The sequence below is a fragment of the Branchiostoma lanceolatum genome, chromosome 12 (assembly GCF_035083965.1).
Source record: "Branchiostoma lanceolatum isolate klBraLanc5 chromosome 12, klBraLanc5.hap2, whole genome shotgun sequence".
Taxonomy (NCBI): domain Eukaryota; kingdom Metazoa; phylum Chordata; class Leptocardii; order Amphioxiformes; family Branchiostomatidae; genus Branchiostoma; species Branchiostoma lanceolatum.
This window is the reverse complement of record NC_089733.1, coordinates 7,741,054-7,758,815: the sequence shown is the minus strand read 5'-3', so window position 1 is coordinate 7,758,815 and position 17,762 is coordinate 7,741,054. Positions and strand designations below refer to the sequence as shown.

At 41.2% G+C, this 17,762-nt stretch overlaps 1 protein-coding gene and 1 pseudogene across 1 annotated transcript; both read left to right on the top strand.

Annotated features, from left to right (window-relative positions):
• Positions 1–1,186: 1,186 nt before the first annotated feature.
• Positions 1,187–5,364, top strand: LOC136445705 (angiotensin-converting enzyme-like). Its single transcript, XM_066443837.1, has 5 exons — positions 1,187–1,387; positions 2,516–2,680; positions 3,636–3,732; positions 4,120–4,263; positions 5,168–5,364. Exons 1-5 carry the CDS (start codon positions 1,187–1,189, stop codon positions 5,362–5,364), a joined length of 804 nt encoding a protein of 267 aa, XP_066299934.1.
• A 507-nt stretch (positions 5,365–5,871) lies between these two features.
• The window catches only part of LOC136445703 (angiotensin-converting enzyme-like), a 30,762-nt pseudogene continuing 18,871 nt past the window's right edge, over positions 5,872–17,762 (top strand).

Genomic DNA, 17,762 nt, shown 5'->3' with positions numbered 1-17,762 from the left:
TAGGTTACTGGTACTATATTCAATGCACAGTGGAACGCCAGGCAGACAAGCTGATGTTGCGGACCACTAACATTACAATTACACTGAATTCGACAACTGTAGGCAATACATAGCATAATACAATATATACAATGCATGAGAAAATATTTAAAAAAAGTTGCCTTCATTATGAAATCCAAGTGGCCTGGGGAAGGTTGAACAGAGGACTGAACATGGTATGCCAAACAAACTTTTTTTTATATTTCACCAAACCACAGTATGGGTGAAGTATATTGTTTTTGGTCATGTCCTTTTTTATTCTTAACTTCGACAGACTTCGCTCAGGGCTCTAAATATATTTTGTAGCTTTCTTCTAATGATATACATGACCAAAAATGACTTGCCCCAAAACATTTGGAATTATGGTAACGAAGCTCTTCCGTTTCAACCCCCCCCCCCCAACATTTGTATTGTTTAAGGAAACCCGAACAATATTATGGCCCCAAAATCCGATTTTGAAAGTCAATTTATGTAGTCATTCCTATACACTATCACAATGTATATCGACGTCCATGATGCAAAAATACGACATTGTGATGTGAGAACTCACTGAAAATCTTCCGGGGTTTTTGTAGGCTCGCAAAACGAAGGCGATCTTCGTACGGCGTGGTTTTAAAATGCTCAAAGTATGAAGTTATTATGCAAATACGCTAAACAGTGTTAGTAAATGTCATTACCATAAGGATTTCAGCATTTTCCCCCAATTTTTTTGGGTCCTAATGTTGCTTTGGTTGCCTTTAATGGTCGGTAAAGCCCCCAATTAACAAGCGTCTACAATGTATATTGTGAATCCTTCTCTGGACAACCTAGTAATACCCGTGGGAAGTGTTCGTCGTTCTCCAAAGATTGCTTCCATGAAAACATAGCTGTCTGCTTATTCAAATAAAGCTAGAAATTAATTCTCTATGTTGTATAACGTACAGTCTACAATAAAATGAAATTCGTCTTCTACCTGATTCAAGTTACAATATTGGCAAATTATTTGCTGCAAAGGAATGTGGTTATGTTTTTCAATATAGAGTTTGTATTAGCTAATCTGGAGTTTAGAAAGCACTAATGAAACAGTACTTCCAATGTAAACGTCACGCCCCTTTCTGTACGTAGCAGCAACAACTACATGTAGTACAAGCTGGGTAAAGTCACCGAAATGTCGTGTCAAACCAATTCTGTTTCTGCAATCCTTTTACTTCTCGCCGTGAGTGTAGCGGGAACGCCCAGTACAGACGAAACTGCGGCGATAGCGTGGCTAGAACGGTACAACACCCAATCACAGGATGTATACTACAGGAGTTCTACCGCGTCCTGGGCCTACAACACAAACATCACCGACGAAACGCAGCAGCGACAGGTTAGCATATTGTCTTGCAATGCCAGAGAACTACTAAACTTTGACTACATTTGAGTGATGTAAACACATTTAGTAAATGGAAATAGGATGATACAATTGTGTTATGTTGCAATCCCCGTTGTTTACAGTTGTTCCACCGGTGAACCGATACTGTACAATTTCTAAATAAAGCGGGCAATCGATTTGTAAATGCCAACTTGGGCTGTGCGACATCATAGCATAACTAACATGATTACACAGTAGTATGTCAGTTATAAAGGGATGTTTCTTTACAAACGGGCACTGCTGCATGGTAGGCGGTGTGGAGGTATAGTGGGCATTGGTCCTAACCTGAGCCCACGGCAGTGCGTACGGTTTAACAAATCCCACCTGCACACTTGGTGTCTGTCTTTATGTTTTTTCTTGGCGAGGCCACGTTAGAAATAGCCACTGCTTTAGCTAGATTGTCTAAAGAAACCTTCTATCTGTCTTGAACAAGGGAGGTTAACTTTTAAGTCCCTACGGAACTTTTCCCATGAACGTTTGTATACTCTAAGTTATATGATACTCTGTCCATTGGTATACATGTTGCTTTATGGGAAAAGAGACCGTTTTAATCAAACATGCTTTTATTACGGCACAATTACGACTTTTATCATATGCATGTAACGTTGAATGCTCTTATTGGATGAAAGCATACCTGTACTTTATCTGAGTGCGTTTTTGTGCAGTGTTGATGTAGAAATGTGCTACGTTCACTTGTCACAGACAGCTGTCCTCTCGGGATTACCGTAGTTTTCTTTGGAAATACACTGTGGATATTGTTGCATTCTGAGTGCAGCATCTTGTACCCGGGCAGTCTTACTGTTGTAGCTGTGAAGCTGGCTACTTATAGCCTCCGTTGCAAGCCTCCCCACTGCGATTTTTCAACTTATCGGGACCAATTTCTTTGGCTGGGCCGCTGGTGGGATCGTATCTGGTTGGGGACCGTATCTGCTTGAGGCCCCGTATCTGCTTGGGATCCTGAAACCGCGCGCGCCCATAAGGCGGAAACAGAATCCCAAGAAGATACGGGACCACAAAACTAGAGGTTGATGACATATTGAATGATATATAGACAAAAAGCTGTACAAATATTTCTTTCTTCAGGTGGAGGTTAGTTTGGAGACGTCACAGTTCACCAAGGAGATTGCGCAGAACGCCACAGCGCTATGGGACTGGTCCGGCATGTCGTTCGACACCAGGCGCCAGTTCGACTCCATCAGAAAAAGGCTCGGAAGCGCCGCCTTGCAGAATCAAACAAAACTGGAGCGGGTATGTTTGTCTTAGCCAACAGACTCAAAGTATAACATTCAGTATCAACGTACACGTGGATAACCTAGTATGATACACGTAAAAAGTAAAGGCTTTTGTCATCTTTGTTCCGAAATGAGTCGAGATGCATTTGTCTTTGTGTTGTAATCATTGTCGTGATTGTATTGGGAAAAGTTTATATATTACCTATTAACGTTAACGTTCATTTTACATGGTTGAAAATGAATGAATGAATGAATGGTTTTATTAGATCATTTTGATAGAATATGGAAAGTACCTCGCGGCCATAGGCTTAATTACGTACCTTTTACATTTATGTTCTTAAAAACTAGTGACATAAGGCAACTCTACCGGTTACTTATAGTAATATCATCATTCCTATTCAACCAGAAATGCATTCTAAAAATCGCAGGTAAACACTACCTTAAAACAGGTAGGTTGAAGACGGATACGTCGGGATTTATGATAAAATAATTAAACATAATTATTATATATATACATTCTATAGCTGGCAATCATAACAATCAATATGTAGGAGATCTGTTACTGTGTCTGATTTTCTGTTCGTTTAGTAGGTTGGCCATGAAGGGTTTGATTTTGGTTTGGTTTATTTGCACATATTAAAATCAATTTTACATAATAGAACAAAACAAAAACATGTGCTGGGGGAAGAAAAGAAGCCATAGTGGCTTATACAAGGTCTTCCCCCATCTAAATTAACAAAAATAACATAAATCTAACAATTCATAATATAATTATAGTAGTAAATAATAACAATAACAAATCAGACAATAATAATACTAACAAACTACTAACAGAATAGTAATTGGCTGTATATAAAAAAATCATATATCAAATCATAGCATAATTCGATAACGAAATGATGACGTTATGGGAATGTTCTGATATCTTTTTGTCCTTGCTTTTGTGGCGGCCAAATGTGTTGTTGACACAGCTCACGAACCTCCAGTCTGAAATGCGGCGGATCTACAGCACGGCGAAAGTTTGTGAAACCGTGGACGGTCAGGAAAACTGTATGGCGTTTGAACCGGGTCAGTCGCTTTTCAATTCAGTAAAATAGTACCTTTATTTATCCTCGATTGTTGACATATTTTAACTCATGATTCCACGCTCGTTCTCATTTAAATGTACACATTTTGTAACTTCCGGATCCGTTACCGTTTGAAATAAGACGTTCAGCCTGACATTAAGATTTGCCACATATAGGGTGCCAAACTGTCGTTTTTATGACGACTTAAAACTTTTCTAGCTTTCAAAAATGACTGTTTCGCACCTTATATGTGGCATATCTTTACATAATGTCAGAAACGTCTTACTTCAAACGGTAACGGAACTTACGGTTACAAAATGTGTACATTTAAATGAGAACGAGCGTCCAGTCACGTGTTCTAATCGTGTTCTCGTGATATCTCGCGTAGATCTGGTGCGAGAGTTGGCGACCGGGCGTGACTATGACCGGCTGCAGTTCATCTGGGACGGATGGAGGGCGTCGGCGGGCCCGAGTCTCAGGCCGCTCTATCAGGAGTTCGTTAGTCTCAGTAACGAAGCTGCCCAGGCTAATGGTAAGGAACATTGAATTATCACTAAGAATACGCCAAAAAAACAGTTACTCAAGCAACTTGATAAATTCTGAAACCGCTTGTCCAGTTGCTTGAGTTTTTGGCGAATCTTACATGTATTACCTGGATGTCTAGCCTTCATTAACGTATCAATAAGAATGCAGCAAAGATTTCTGTGCCTCCTTTTCAATCATATGATGATGAAAGTACTGGTTGTACATGTGTGGTCGTGTGGCGTAACGGCAGGGTGTTCGGCCCACGCAGAACCCAGCGGCGGTCCCGGGTTCGAATCCCCTGACGCCACCTACGCTGTGTCCTTGGGAAAGGCACTTTACACGACTTTCCTCACTCCACCCAGGTGTAGAAATGGGTATATTGTTCTCTGTACATGGCACTGTTGAAATAAGTTATGACAAAACTTGCAGTGTCACGTCGTCCTTGTCTGTCCAAAAGAAAAATAAAAACAAACAAACAAAGTACTGGTAATCTTCACCACATTTTCTTCTACCTACCTACCTACCTAATCCTCTTCGCTCCCAGTGGAGCATAAGGCGCCAACGAACTCTCTCCAGCCCTTCCTGTCTTGGGCCATCCATCTTACTTCGTGCCATGTTTTCCTCGTATCCTCCATCTCTCCCTCTACAGTTCTCCTCCAGGTCCCTAGAGGCCTGCCTCTCTTTCGTTTCCCTTGAGGGTTCCATTTGAGGGCGATTGATGATGCGGGTGTCTGGTTTTGTTCATGCGGAGGACGTGTCCTAACCACTTCCAGCGTCTGTGTTTTATTTCATCTACAATGTTGCATATGCCTGTACTTTCGCTGACTTCTTTATTTGAGATTCTCTGCTCCAAGCATATTTTCAGGATTCTCCTGAGGCATCTTCCTTCGAACCCTTTCTTCTACATGTAGGATATGTTGACACTGGAGAAGGCTGGCGTTCCTGGTACGAGGTGGACACGTTCGAACAGGATGTGGAGAATATCTACGAGGAGCTGAAACCGCTTTACCTGAACCTGCACGCCTACGTCAGGAGGAAGCTTAGAGAGACCTACGGCACAAGGGTTAGCCTAACCGACCCCATACCTGCTCATCTGTTTGGTAAGTAAAGCCCCCTCTCACTGGACCCTCAACACGCTGGCGGCGTCGCTGCGTCCTAAACTGGCTTTGTGTTACCCTTGACTTTAACATGGGAATATCATTCAAACCGTACAAGTATGACCAAAAAGACAACAAAACACACTTAAAAAGATTCGTTTTTTGTCGATGAAATTCGTGGAGTGCTTTGTCAATTCGATCGGCCGCAGCGACGCCGCCAGCGTGCCGCGGGTCCAGTGGAGGGGGGGGGGGTAACCCTTTTAGATAATAGATAACGAGAAGGGGAGAAGGGGAAATGTAAGGACAATGTTATATCTCATTAACATCTCTATTCAGAGTTTGGTATAAAACCTAGTTTTCCAGTTCTTTCCATTAGTTACTGACGGAAAATAGCGGATGCTGTCTGAAACGTCGATTTGTATCCAGTTGCACGAGCAACTGTATTTGGCACATCTTATCACCTGTACGTCTAACCTTCTTCAACGTAACAATACAATGTTACTTTTGTGTCTTTGAAGGTAACATGTGGTCGCAACACTGGAACAACATCTATAACCTAGTGGAGCCGTATCCCGACAAGCCTGGCGGCATTGACGTCACACCCAAGATGGTGGAACTGGTGAGAAAGTATATGGGTTGCAGACCACAGTATTTCTCCTATAGGGATTTATATAGTTAAGGATCCCAAGGTGAGAAGCTTCGACGCTTGAAAATTTATAGAAAGGTGTACAATTAGGATGCCAGATTTTTGTATGTTTGACTTCAAGGTTCAATCTACAAAATATCTGCAAAATGAGGTTAAAATTGCCGGCTCGTTCTCTTTTAAAAGCCACTTTGATATGCCCCCCGGCGGAGGTCACCGTGCTGCAGGCGACTTACAGTAGTCGGGCGGTAACAATATCCAGGCGCGAATCCAACCCGACCGAACAAACATCGTAATCAAACACATACTGTCTCAAAACTGATGTATTCCTCTGTCATTCACCACAGTTTCAGCCTCGCTAACGTGCACAGAAGAAAAACTACGGCCTTTTCAAGCAATGTGACGCACTACTCCGTACCCGAACTACTATTGGGGACGGGGGTCGCCCATTGTCAAGTGACGAAAGAACCGAATTATTTAAACAAGTTACCACGAAGTGCCCCTACTTTTACACACTCACGGATGAACAAAAAGCTACCTTTCTCTTGAAATCACAGAACCCACAAATTCTAGAAAAAGTGGGACTTTTCGTCATCCACTGCTTCCGAAAAAGAAGTCAAACCCAGCTAGTTTAGATATAGCCAACAATTGTATATAGTACCAGTAGCCTATTGTTACAACAAAGTCAGACACTGTTTACTGACGCATGTTCTCTATGTTTTTACCATGTATTTGCAATTAGCCCACGGGCATGAACTTGCAATAAACTTCTTATTATTAATACTGTGTTCTGCGACCATATGATATGTCAGGGCGCGGATTGCAATCTGTCACAATCACTCCAGTTCTGCAGGTTAAGATGGCGATCGGAGTCATTGTCTACAGATACTCCGATTGGAATCTATAACGCGGTAGATTCGGCGATTCTGTCCGTAGGAAGTACTCTCCAAGCAAAGGAGGGGTTCCGGCTGCTTTTGACGTATTTTAAGTCGTTTTGTCGGACTTTCTACTTAGTCAAGTCCTTTTTTTGTCTGTATAAACTCTGGGTCGTATAGAGACAAAACAAACCATGACAAAGTAGAAAGCCCGAAAAAAAAACCGCCTGAAAACACGTCAAAAACCACACACTTTTTCATGCACGTGAATCTTCGCTTAAAAGAGAATCAGCACTTATCAACTTTGATTCATTACACTGTAAACCAATGCATTTACTTTAAATTAAGCGTATGCATTAGATGGTTGACCAGCGTAGCACATTAAGCCCCCCATGTGTGAATGAAGTCCTGTTGACGCCGATTCTACAGCCACCCCCCCCCCCCTCACTGGACCCGCGGCACGCTGGCGGCGTCATTGCGCCGATAGAATTGACAAAGCACTCAACGAATTTCATCGACGAAAAACGAATCATTTTAAGCTTTGTGTGTTTTGTTGTCTTTTTGGTCATGCCTTTACATTTCGAATGATAGTCTAATTATAAAGTCAAGGGTAATGCAAATCCAGCTTAGGACGAAGCGACGCCGCCAGCGTGCCGCGGGTCCAGTGAGGGGGGGGGGGTCTTGCCCGACAGCAATCTAACAAACACACTATGTGGTAGACATCTTTAAAATGTCTTACTCTATGGACGGACGCTATGTTGCAGAATTACGACGCCAAACACATATTCCGCGTATCTGAGGAGTTTTTCACGTCCCTGGGACTGGAAGCCATGCCGGGCTCTTTCTGGGAGAGGTCCATGTTGGTTCGGCCCACGGACGGGAGAGAAGTGGTCTGTTTCCCTTCGGCCTGGGACTTCAGCAAGGACAGGGACTTCAGGTAACATCTAACATTTGCACATCTAGCCATTCTTGTTGATCATATTTAATATAGAGTTTATCCATCGCCTAGTATTTGTGTTGGTTTTAGATATACGTTGTGTGTTATGTTTTTTCAGGATCAAGATGTGTACGGATGTTACCATGGAAGATCTTCTGATCGTGCATCACGAGATGGGACACATACAGTACTATACACAGTACGCCGACCAGCCTTATGTTTACAGGTGACACATCATGTAAATGTATTATATAGCTAGTAATCTCTTTATTATGGTAATCCAGGGGTGTCCCTGTGGCCGGTGTAGTGGTCTGCGCTTCTGTCACTTACCACATCTGGTTCAAATTACTTGGAACCAGAAGGCCCGAGTTCGCGCCCGGGTAGGACACCTCTGGACAAGAGGCGCATTGAGTCATACCAATAAAAATGGTACATACTTTTGAAACAGTATGGAAGTTAAACACACTCCACTGCCGGTGGACTAGCCCCCTGCTGCAGTGATTGCACCACAGTGTGGTCCAAGGCTATGAAACGGGGATGGGCACCGCCCTATACATCTTAACAACTTAACTTAAATTCTTTATTATAATCATAAAAACACACAATTCACAAGATGAATGGTCAAAAAAGAATCCTAGGATAACCCGTTGTCTAGTCTGGATTAGGACACATAGGAGGTAGTCAGAACAATTAACATTGTAAAATTAAATCTTTGCTCAACTGACTCTCTAAACGACAATATATGTTTCGCGTTCTGCAAGTCATCTTTTTGTTTTCATTATGTTTAGACAAACTATAGGTATGGGCTAAACATATCATTTTTGTCAGTTTTTCTCTCCTTCTCTTTCTCCTGTCTAATCTTGAAATCGATTTATCTCTGTCATTTTTAGACCAAATGAGCTTAATGGCACAAAGGTGAATTAGGCAACAAAAAACGACGTTTTTTCTTCATTTTTTTCGATATAGACCTTTGAAGTGATTTTATTGAGTTTTTTGGGAGCACTGTATTTCAAAATGCGACCTCCCGATTGGCCAATTCATCAGTTAATCAATTTATCTTGCATTTCTGGCGCAGGTGCACTGGTATTCATACCAAAATGTGGTATGGGACTGCCGAGGACATGTGCTTTGTTCCCACTTTTGGCATATCACTTCAGAATTATTTTTCAGAACAAAGATGCGCATCTCCAGTTTCATGTTTTTGCCTTGGTCATGTACACAGGCCCTCATTCAAATGTTTGGCATACAGCCCTTCATAACGATTTTTGAAGTAAACACCTTTTCCGTTATTTCTAAACCAAAAATGTATACTCTTGAATCATCCATTCAAACATAGGGGGTCACATTCTTATATTCTATATTTTACCCATAGTAAAAAATATGTTTTTTTTGGTCATTTTCTTCTTCTCCTCGTCAAAACTTCATATATAGCATTACGTATAATATGGATGAATCCATTCTCTTGTATAGAGGGTCAAATTGGGAAATCTCCATTTCGGAATGGGATGACTTTGCAATAGATCACTTTTGAGCAGAAGTATTTTCTTAATATTTCAATATGCCCAAGTGTTATTTTGGGACAGTCCATTTTTTTGCATTGGGGAGGAGTATGGGCTAAACATTGTATTTGCTTGCAAATGTTGCCTCTCTAATTTAGCCTGTTAACTTTTCCAGAGGTGGCGCTAATCCAGGATTCCATGAGGCAGTTGGGGATGTCCTCGCCATGTCTGTGGCCACACCCAAACATCTCAAACAGATAGGCCTACTGGACGAAGTAACAGAGGACCCTGGTAAGTACAAAATGTGTAAAACGTTTGACTCCATTGTAAAAGCTTCTAAAGAATACAGTCTCTCTTTTTCACGCTTTTACCTCCTGATACCTTACCCATTACCTATATGTAATAAGTTATTCACATTTTTCAAAACACGTACAAAACGTTTTCAGAGTCTCGATACTACAGGCTGTTTTGAGTACATAATTTAAATGCAACAATCCCCACAATGCGAAAATAGGTAAATATCTAAACGACTGATTTATCATTAAAAAAATGCCGAAACTAATGATCAGCCCAACTCTGTTATAACACGATATCAAAAACGTATGCTAGCCCTTGATGTATTGTATTAGTAATTAGGATTTTAAGTTTTATTCTATACTTCTATTTTATATTTTGTCAAAAACCCGTTGCCATGGCAACACGAAAAACGATGAACTTAATCTATTAATTTGAAATTTTTGTTAAGGACATTTTATGAAATGTCACCAAGTTTGGCCCTGGTGGCTCTCGCGTAAGCCGTTCATTAGTTATGCAACATGAAATTGGGGTGGGCCTCAAAAATCCCCTCCCGGTCTAAATAGGAATATTTCAAGACATGGTCCTTATGACCTTTTTGCATAAATAATGATAATGACGGGAATTATTATACCTAAACATGCCAAAATATTCCTCTTACATTAATGAAGCAATGTACGGATAACAATCAGCGAAAAAAGTGAAAGGGGAGATTTTACTGAACAAAACATTTCGGGGTCATTTTTGACCCCGTTAACGTTTGGTCATTTTAGTCACAAAAATAGGTTCGGGTGTTTGAGAGTAAAGAATTCTTGCCATACTTTGTACCGTGTATAATTGTCATGCAATAAAGTTATTCTTTGTAACTCTTGTGAATGTTCTGTAAATCGGCTAATCGTTTTGATAATTGATTCTGGATTTGATATTTGTCTAGAATCCGACATCAACTTTCTGATGAACACAGCACTGGGGAAGATCGCGTTTCTTCCGTTTGGATATCTGATTGACCAATGGCGTTGGAGAGTTTTCGACGGTTCCATTAATCCTAACGACTATTATGCCGAATGGTGGAGGCTCAGGTATAGGAATATAACCTTAAAACAGCACAAATGCATGATAAAAAACACTCATAAGTAAAAGCTGTGAGAGTCAGTAATAGTGATATTTTTACAATAGAATCTTGGCGAATTCTTAACTTGCTGTGCCTCTAAACTTTAAATCTCTGATCAAGCTGAATAGATGTCAATCTCTAATAATAGGCATGAAATATGTGGAAAGATTGATTTTACTGCGTTTGAACCCGCATGCCTGCGTTTGAACCCAGATCTACAGTAAAGGATGTTGTTTTCAGCACCAAGGACATATCAGTTTTCAGTGACGTTGAAACTAACCCTAGCGCCACCTTTAATAACAATCATTCGTTAGTAACAGAGATATACTTCCAGAGAGTTAGTATTTTGGGTATTTGAAGTTCTTTTCTATGACTATATGAGGTAACCTAGATTATAAAAAAGCATTTGTTTTGCTTCATTTTCCTAGGACTAAGTACCAGGGAATAAAGCCTCCCAGCACCAGAGATGAGACCCTGTTTGATCCTGGCTGCAAGATCCATATTCCCTACAACGTACCTTACATCAGGTACATTTTACTCACGTGCAATCAGCAATATTTTTTGTGGGGTGTTATCCATTGTAGGCTGATACCCCGTATCTCTAAGGCGCTGGGAGTGGTGTCCGCCCGCCCGGACAACTTAACCCACTCGGGGGTGGGTTTGTTTGTTTGTTTGTTTTATCAAGATCTCCATTAGTGTACAATCTTAACAATTTATACACTAATCTTCCTGGAGTCCGCCTGATTAAAATACATTATTATCGGGCTTGGCTTAATTAGGTCTTTCAGGAGAGGTGATAACTATCAATGCCAGCTAAGAAGACATTCTGACAGAAACGGGTCAATATGGGCCCGGTAAAACACCCCTAAGCCGACCCGTAGAGACTGGCGACCAGGTTATATCCACTGTGTCTTGGACATAGCCTGGATACTAGACTCCCAAACTCTGAAATCCCACACGATAGATATTTAGAGTTTGGGGGTTGGGAATCCAGGCTATCTTGGATACGGTATTAAAAGATGAAGCACTAACATCTCTTTCCATCGCCTTTACCGCCCCAACCGAAGTCAGATGTTTAGTGCCTTTCTCAAGGACACAACATCGGCGGCATGTCATTGAATTCGAACCCAGTACCTCTGGGTTCTGGGCCAAACATACTAACCGTTACTAGACTACCTTATCAAACAGCATCTATGTATTTTCACAAGTAGTTCATGTTGATTTCTGAATCAAGTTTAGCATAATGTTTGGAGACTAGATATCTTCTCAGTGATTTTTTTTCTCTGAATGACCTAGATATTTCGTGAGTTTTGTGATCCAGTTCCAGTTCCACGAGGCTCTGTGTAAGGAGGCCGGCCACACAGGTCCTCTGCACACGTGCGACATCTACCGGTCCACGGCCGCAGGTGACAAACTCAAGTGGGTGCCGATGTTTTTGATTTTATTTTGATCTTATTAGAATTGCAACTGTGCTATACGCGTGAGACACAAGCAGCTATTTCTGGTGTCGTGACCCACAGACATAATATACCCGTTTTTACACTTAGGTAACTTTTTCACTTAGGTGGAGTGAGGAAAGTCGTGTAAAGCGCCTTTTCCCCAGGGCACAAGATCTAGATCGGTGGCGTCATGGGATTCGAACCCGGGACCGTTGGGTTCTGGGCCGAAAACCCTGCCGTTACGCTACACCACCCACTCTCAAGTCTTTTCTCGCTATTTCAAGGCATTTGAAATATTGCCTGACTCTTGATATAGTTTCATTGAAGCTCGTCAGCTTTTTCGTTAAAACGGCGTTCCAACGATACATATAGTGCTTAGAGGGGCTAGCATTCTTGGAAAGATGCAGAATGAAAATACTCTTTTTACACAACTAAGTGACTGAATCAACCGACGTTTCGGGACCATCTGTCACTTTCCTCAAGGGAATTCTGATTGGTTCATATTGCACTGCAGCACAGGTGTCGCTGCTTATAGATGCGTTGCCTTTGAGAGTCTTGGGAAGATGCAGTGTTCCTTGGGATGTGAAAATCTTTAAAAAATGCAAAATACCTAACGACTAATATGCAATATGGTATTTGTGTACACTACAGGGCAATGTTACAGATGGGCGCGAGTCGGCCATGGCCTGACGCTATGGAGGCCATCACAGGTCAAAGGTCGATGACCGCTAGTTCCCTCCTGAAGTACTTCCAGCCCCTGACGGACTGGCTGAAACAGAAGAACTGGGAGAACAGGGAAAGACTCGGGTGGGACGCCGACACCTGGCAGGATGCGAAGGATCCAGGTGAATGAAATTGTCCTGTCATATTGATATCTCAACACAAAGCGATATTTTCTATGTACAGTTGTCATATCCGACTCCTATATCTCACATGCATAGGTCGATTTCTCTACAAATCAATATATGATCAAAAGCGAGACAGAATTATCCATACATGACTATATTGTAACCCATGTACTGGCATCGATAATGTTTTGTAGTTAGAATTGTAAGATAGATTAGGCTAGTAATATTTATTCACAATTCAATGCCATGCATTGTACCATGTACGATTGTTGAGCAATTAAGTTCATTCATTAATTCATTCATTCAATAATGTCAAGTTTTGCTAGCGGAAAAATCATATCGTAAATCAACTCGTTAGGCTTTTATGAACAAATATTCAAACCGTAATGTTAGGATTTTTTAAATTGGTAAATAAACCTTGATTATATTATGAAAGGCAGAGATACAATGTATGGTGGTATTGACTATCTATAAGAATTTTGGCTGAACCATTGAAAACACTGTCGTAGAACAAAGCCCTAGTTTCTGTTCTGTATTGACAGTTATATTCTACTATTCAAATTTACAGCTGCCAGTTTCGCCCGGGCTCTCCAAGCTACCCTTCCCGTCATGCTCCTGGCGCTGATGGCAGCCATGTTCTTCCGGTTTTGAACAAACTTCTTCCGGCTTCTATGATTGATAAACGATTTTGGTGACATAGCATTTTAATACTTGTGCTATAAATATTACCATTATATAGTATTTATTCGTACTTAAAGTATTCTAATTTTTGGTGATACTGACAAAAAGCTGATCGCTTTGTTAAACAAATACAGCGCTTTGGGGTTTATCTATAAGTATGTATTAATTGTGCCCTTTATTGAAAGGTTATGATCATGACTTTTATGATTTCTACTGTTTGGAAAGTAATACTGCACGGGAAGCAAGAAGACCACCGTGTAAAACAATGTATTTTGATCTAATTTATTTTGTATCAATAATGGAGAGAAATATGATAACTGCCATTTGAGGAATTAATTATTTCAATCACAACCACTTTGCGTTCTGATAAAATTCATCATTTTGGCATTTGGAAAGGTCTTGCGACAAATTATGTCATACGCCCGAGCGTCACGTGATGTTTAATGATTCTATGGTCGAGGGGGTCACTCAAACATAAATGTCATGAATAATTTCAAATGTACAGGTCATCATGCTTACAACTGTTTTTTTCATGTATGAGATGTTTCAATAAGTTGACACTTGATGTGTTTATCAGTTTCTGGTGTGGAAATGATCGTGTCGAGAGGATCACAAGGAACTTTGCAAATTCAAACGAGGAGCATTCAACGTTTAATTATACTTCTAACGTTAACTGTGTTCCCATGTATGAGATATTCTGATAAAATTTATGGCGTTTTAATGTGCCTGACAGTTTCATGTGTGTGAGACTATTCGGTCTAGATGAAAAACGGGCTATTGGAAAATAAAGGACGCCTGTCAACCCCCTACTCTGACCTTCCTTTCTTTCTTACTCTATACGTAACACTGTTACATCAAGGTTTAACGGGTTGACCGTTACAAGAATTAGTCCATGGGGCAAACAGGTTTTTGGTACCACCGAGAGGGACAAGTGCTATCATGGATTTTTTGTATCTGTAGTATCCCAAGTTTATTATAAGCCATGATCGCCAACTTCCATGAGCAGCTTTCCTACTGTAATCACGTGACCAAGTGACGTCATCCAAATGGACCTTGCCGTTTGACACTTTATGGAAAGGGACGGTACCTCTGTTTGGTACCAAATTGCTGTTTTGAGGGACCTGGCCCATGGACTAAACAGGACCGGAACAGCACTTTTGATGGAGACAAGCTCGACTCACTCAGAGTGATGACAGGGCAGGGGTTACGAAAGCATACACCACTGGAATGCTGATCCACTCACACCGGGAGGAACCCCTACCCATCGATAAATGTGCTGGGTTCTTTGACGTGCTCGAAGTATCTCCTCAAACACAAGGTCTCTGTCTAACCCAGGACTTTATAATGTCCTTGGTCTAACGTCCCTATCCGAAACACGGTACTCATTTTCACCTGGGTGTAAGGTACCTGTCCCAAGGGGACAGCATCAGGGCACGTCAGTAGATTCTAACCCAGAAACTCTTGACTCTTGGCCGAACACCCCAAACTGTTACGCCACACGATGCCCTTGTATCGTTAATGATTGGTAAAGTCCCAATATTCTTAGCAGGCTTCTGTTGTTTACCTCTTTGCTCTTCTTTAGACGGCCTACCTGGACACCCAGGGAATGTTTATCGTTCTTGAAGCTCATTGTATTTCCCCTAAAAACACCGTTTTGTGTTCATTTTGTTTATTCCAAGAAGGGAGGAAATTCGTCCTCTTCTACCAATCGCACCCCTTACAACCTATGCAAATCGCAAGCATATGTTCAAATAAATCCAGAGTTTTTTAAAGTGACAACTATATGTAACACCCTTCACACAACAGCACAAAGAATAAACTCAATAAAACTTCAATTGAAGTGTTGGATTTTACCCTATATCAAGGGTGTAACAAAACGTTGCTGGGAGACGACAAGTGTCGATCAAGCGTTGCACAATCTTGGCCAGAGAAACCAGACGTAAGTGGACCATAAAGGGGCAAACCATTTATCATCAAGAAGGGGAGGGGATCTATCTACGATGCCATTTGTCGTTTTCAAATCTAAGAGTAAAGGGGGCAATTTTGGGTGAGTGTTGCTCCCTTTTTTTCTAAGACAAATTGCACATTTTTGTAGAAGCAACTTTTCGTGTGAGTAGAAAGCCCCAATGAAATGGTACTTCCAAAGTAAACATCACGCCCCTTCCGTACCTAACAGCTACAACTGGTACACGCGCTGGAAGAAGTCACCGAAATGTCGTGTCAGACCACATCCGTTTCTGTCATCCTTTTCCTTCTCGCCGTGAGTGTAGCGGGGACGCCCAGTACAGACGAAACTGCGGCGATAGCGTGGCTAGAACGGTACAACACTCAAGCCCAGGATGTCTACTACAGGAGTTCTACCGCATCCTGGGCCTACAACACAAACATCACCGACGAAACGCAGCAGCGACAGGTTAGCATATTGTCTTACAACGACTACACATTTCGTGATGCAAGACACATTTAGTAATGCGAAACAGGATAATACAATTGTGTTGAGTTACTTTTTCCGTAGCTTTGCCAGTAGTTCTAGCGGTGAAGCTCGACATATACGTGTACTTTGTCACGATATTATAGAATTGCTTAATGAAGCGGGCCATCCATTTCTTATCTGTACAGCATAGCAGAACTAACACGATTTTACACAGTAGGAGCTCAATTATGAAGGGGCGCTCTTACCCAACGGACGCTGTATGGTAGCTGGGTGGGGAGGTGTGGTGTTAAGTTCAAAGTGGTTATTGGCCCTGACTCGAACCCGATTCGTTCTGTTTAACCACCCACCTGCACACTTGGTGTCTGCTTTTATTTTTCTTGTCTGGCTTTCGAAACGTTTCGACGAGGTTGGCTGTCAAAATTTTCCTCATGTCGTCATGATAATAAGAAAAAGACTTCTCAGAAAAAACACAAAAAAACAACAACACAAGGCTAGCTCTCTAAGTAGTCTACCTGCCACACCTACTGTTTAAACAACGTATTCCAAAAAGCTCCTGGGTTTGGTGTTTGGACGTCTCTAGATCTACAGCGGCCATGTGAATCATTTACCAGCCCATACAAACAGCCAACAGTCTAGATTCAGAAGCGTTAATTGACAACAATGACAATTTGGCTTTCAACACAAAGGCGAGTTTCTGTCAAGCTGTCTTGAAATTTAACAAGGTACACACAGAAATGCCCCAGCCAATCAGAGACTTTGTCCTACATGTAAAGAAAATGTCGAAGACGAATATCACTTCTTAATGGAATGTCCAACATATAAAGATGAAAGAGTGAAGTTAATGCAGACAATTAAGTGCAAGACAAATTTAACATTACCTCAGTCGTTTTGTGTACTTATGTCATGTCCTGAAACAATATCTGTATATCTAGGCCAATATATCTATACATCTATGCAGAACAGAATCCGTGAAATAGGGATTTAGTAGTATAAGACATTCATGTAATTGTATAATTGACATATACGACTCCTTATTGTATCTCCTGTTGATATTATCTACCTCTGACAATACTATATAGATAGTGCCTTCATGTAATACGGTAGTTTGAAATGGAGCATTGTACAGCCTAGACCCTAACCATTGTATAGCATAGAACCTCCCTGTAGCTTTTAGTAGTTTGATATAAATAGCCAGTAGTGTTTTATTTTTGCCTTACATTGTACCTGTTACAATCTTTGTGCAATAAACTTTGACTTGACTTGACACAGTTCAATACACATGGCCATATCGCATTGCTTCGACACTTAAAACCTTTCACCGTCCCTTATCAATTCGGAAGGCAGTTCAATTCCCTCTCATTTTGTTTTAAGTGACAAAGTGCAGGGAAATAAAGGGAATGTTAAGTTTTTGAAACAAAAAGAAGAAACAAATTTTGGCAGAATGGAATTCAGAAGGATCGGAACAACAACGAAAAACAATGATATACCAACCCTCAACAGTATCAAAAATGCACCACCCCTTGACAAGAACACTCCCTATCCTTCTGATCTTTCATGACACTTCCCTAAGATGTTGCCCTTATGAGAACAGCCGACCCAGTACTAGTCCGGTTTTCCCGTCCGTGATTCGGGTTACAATCTATTCAAG

Excerpts from the sequence above, each read along its gene's own strand:
- LOC136445705 (XM_066443837.1), top strand. The coding sequence starts at position 1,187 with ATGTCGTGTCAAACCAATTCTGTTTCTGCAATCCTTTTACTTCTCGCC. Across the intron at positions 1,388-2,515 it reads ACGAAACGCAGCAGCGACAG|GTGGAGGTTAGTTTGGAGAC; the intron begins GTTAGCATATTG and ends TTCTTTCTTCAG. Across the intron at positions 3,733-4,119 it reads CTGTATGGCGTTTGAACCGG|ATCTGGTGCGAGAGTTGGCG; the intron begins GTCAGTCGCTTT and ends TATCTCGCGTAG.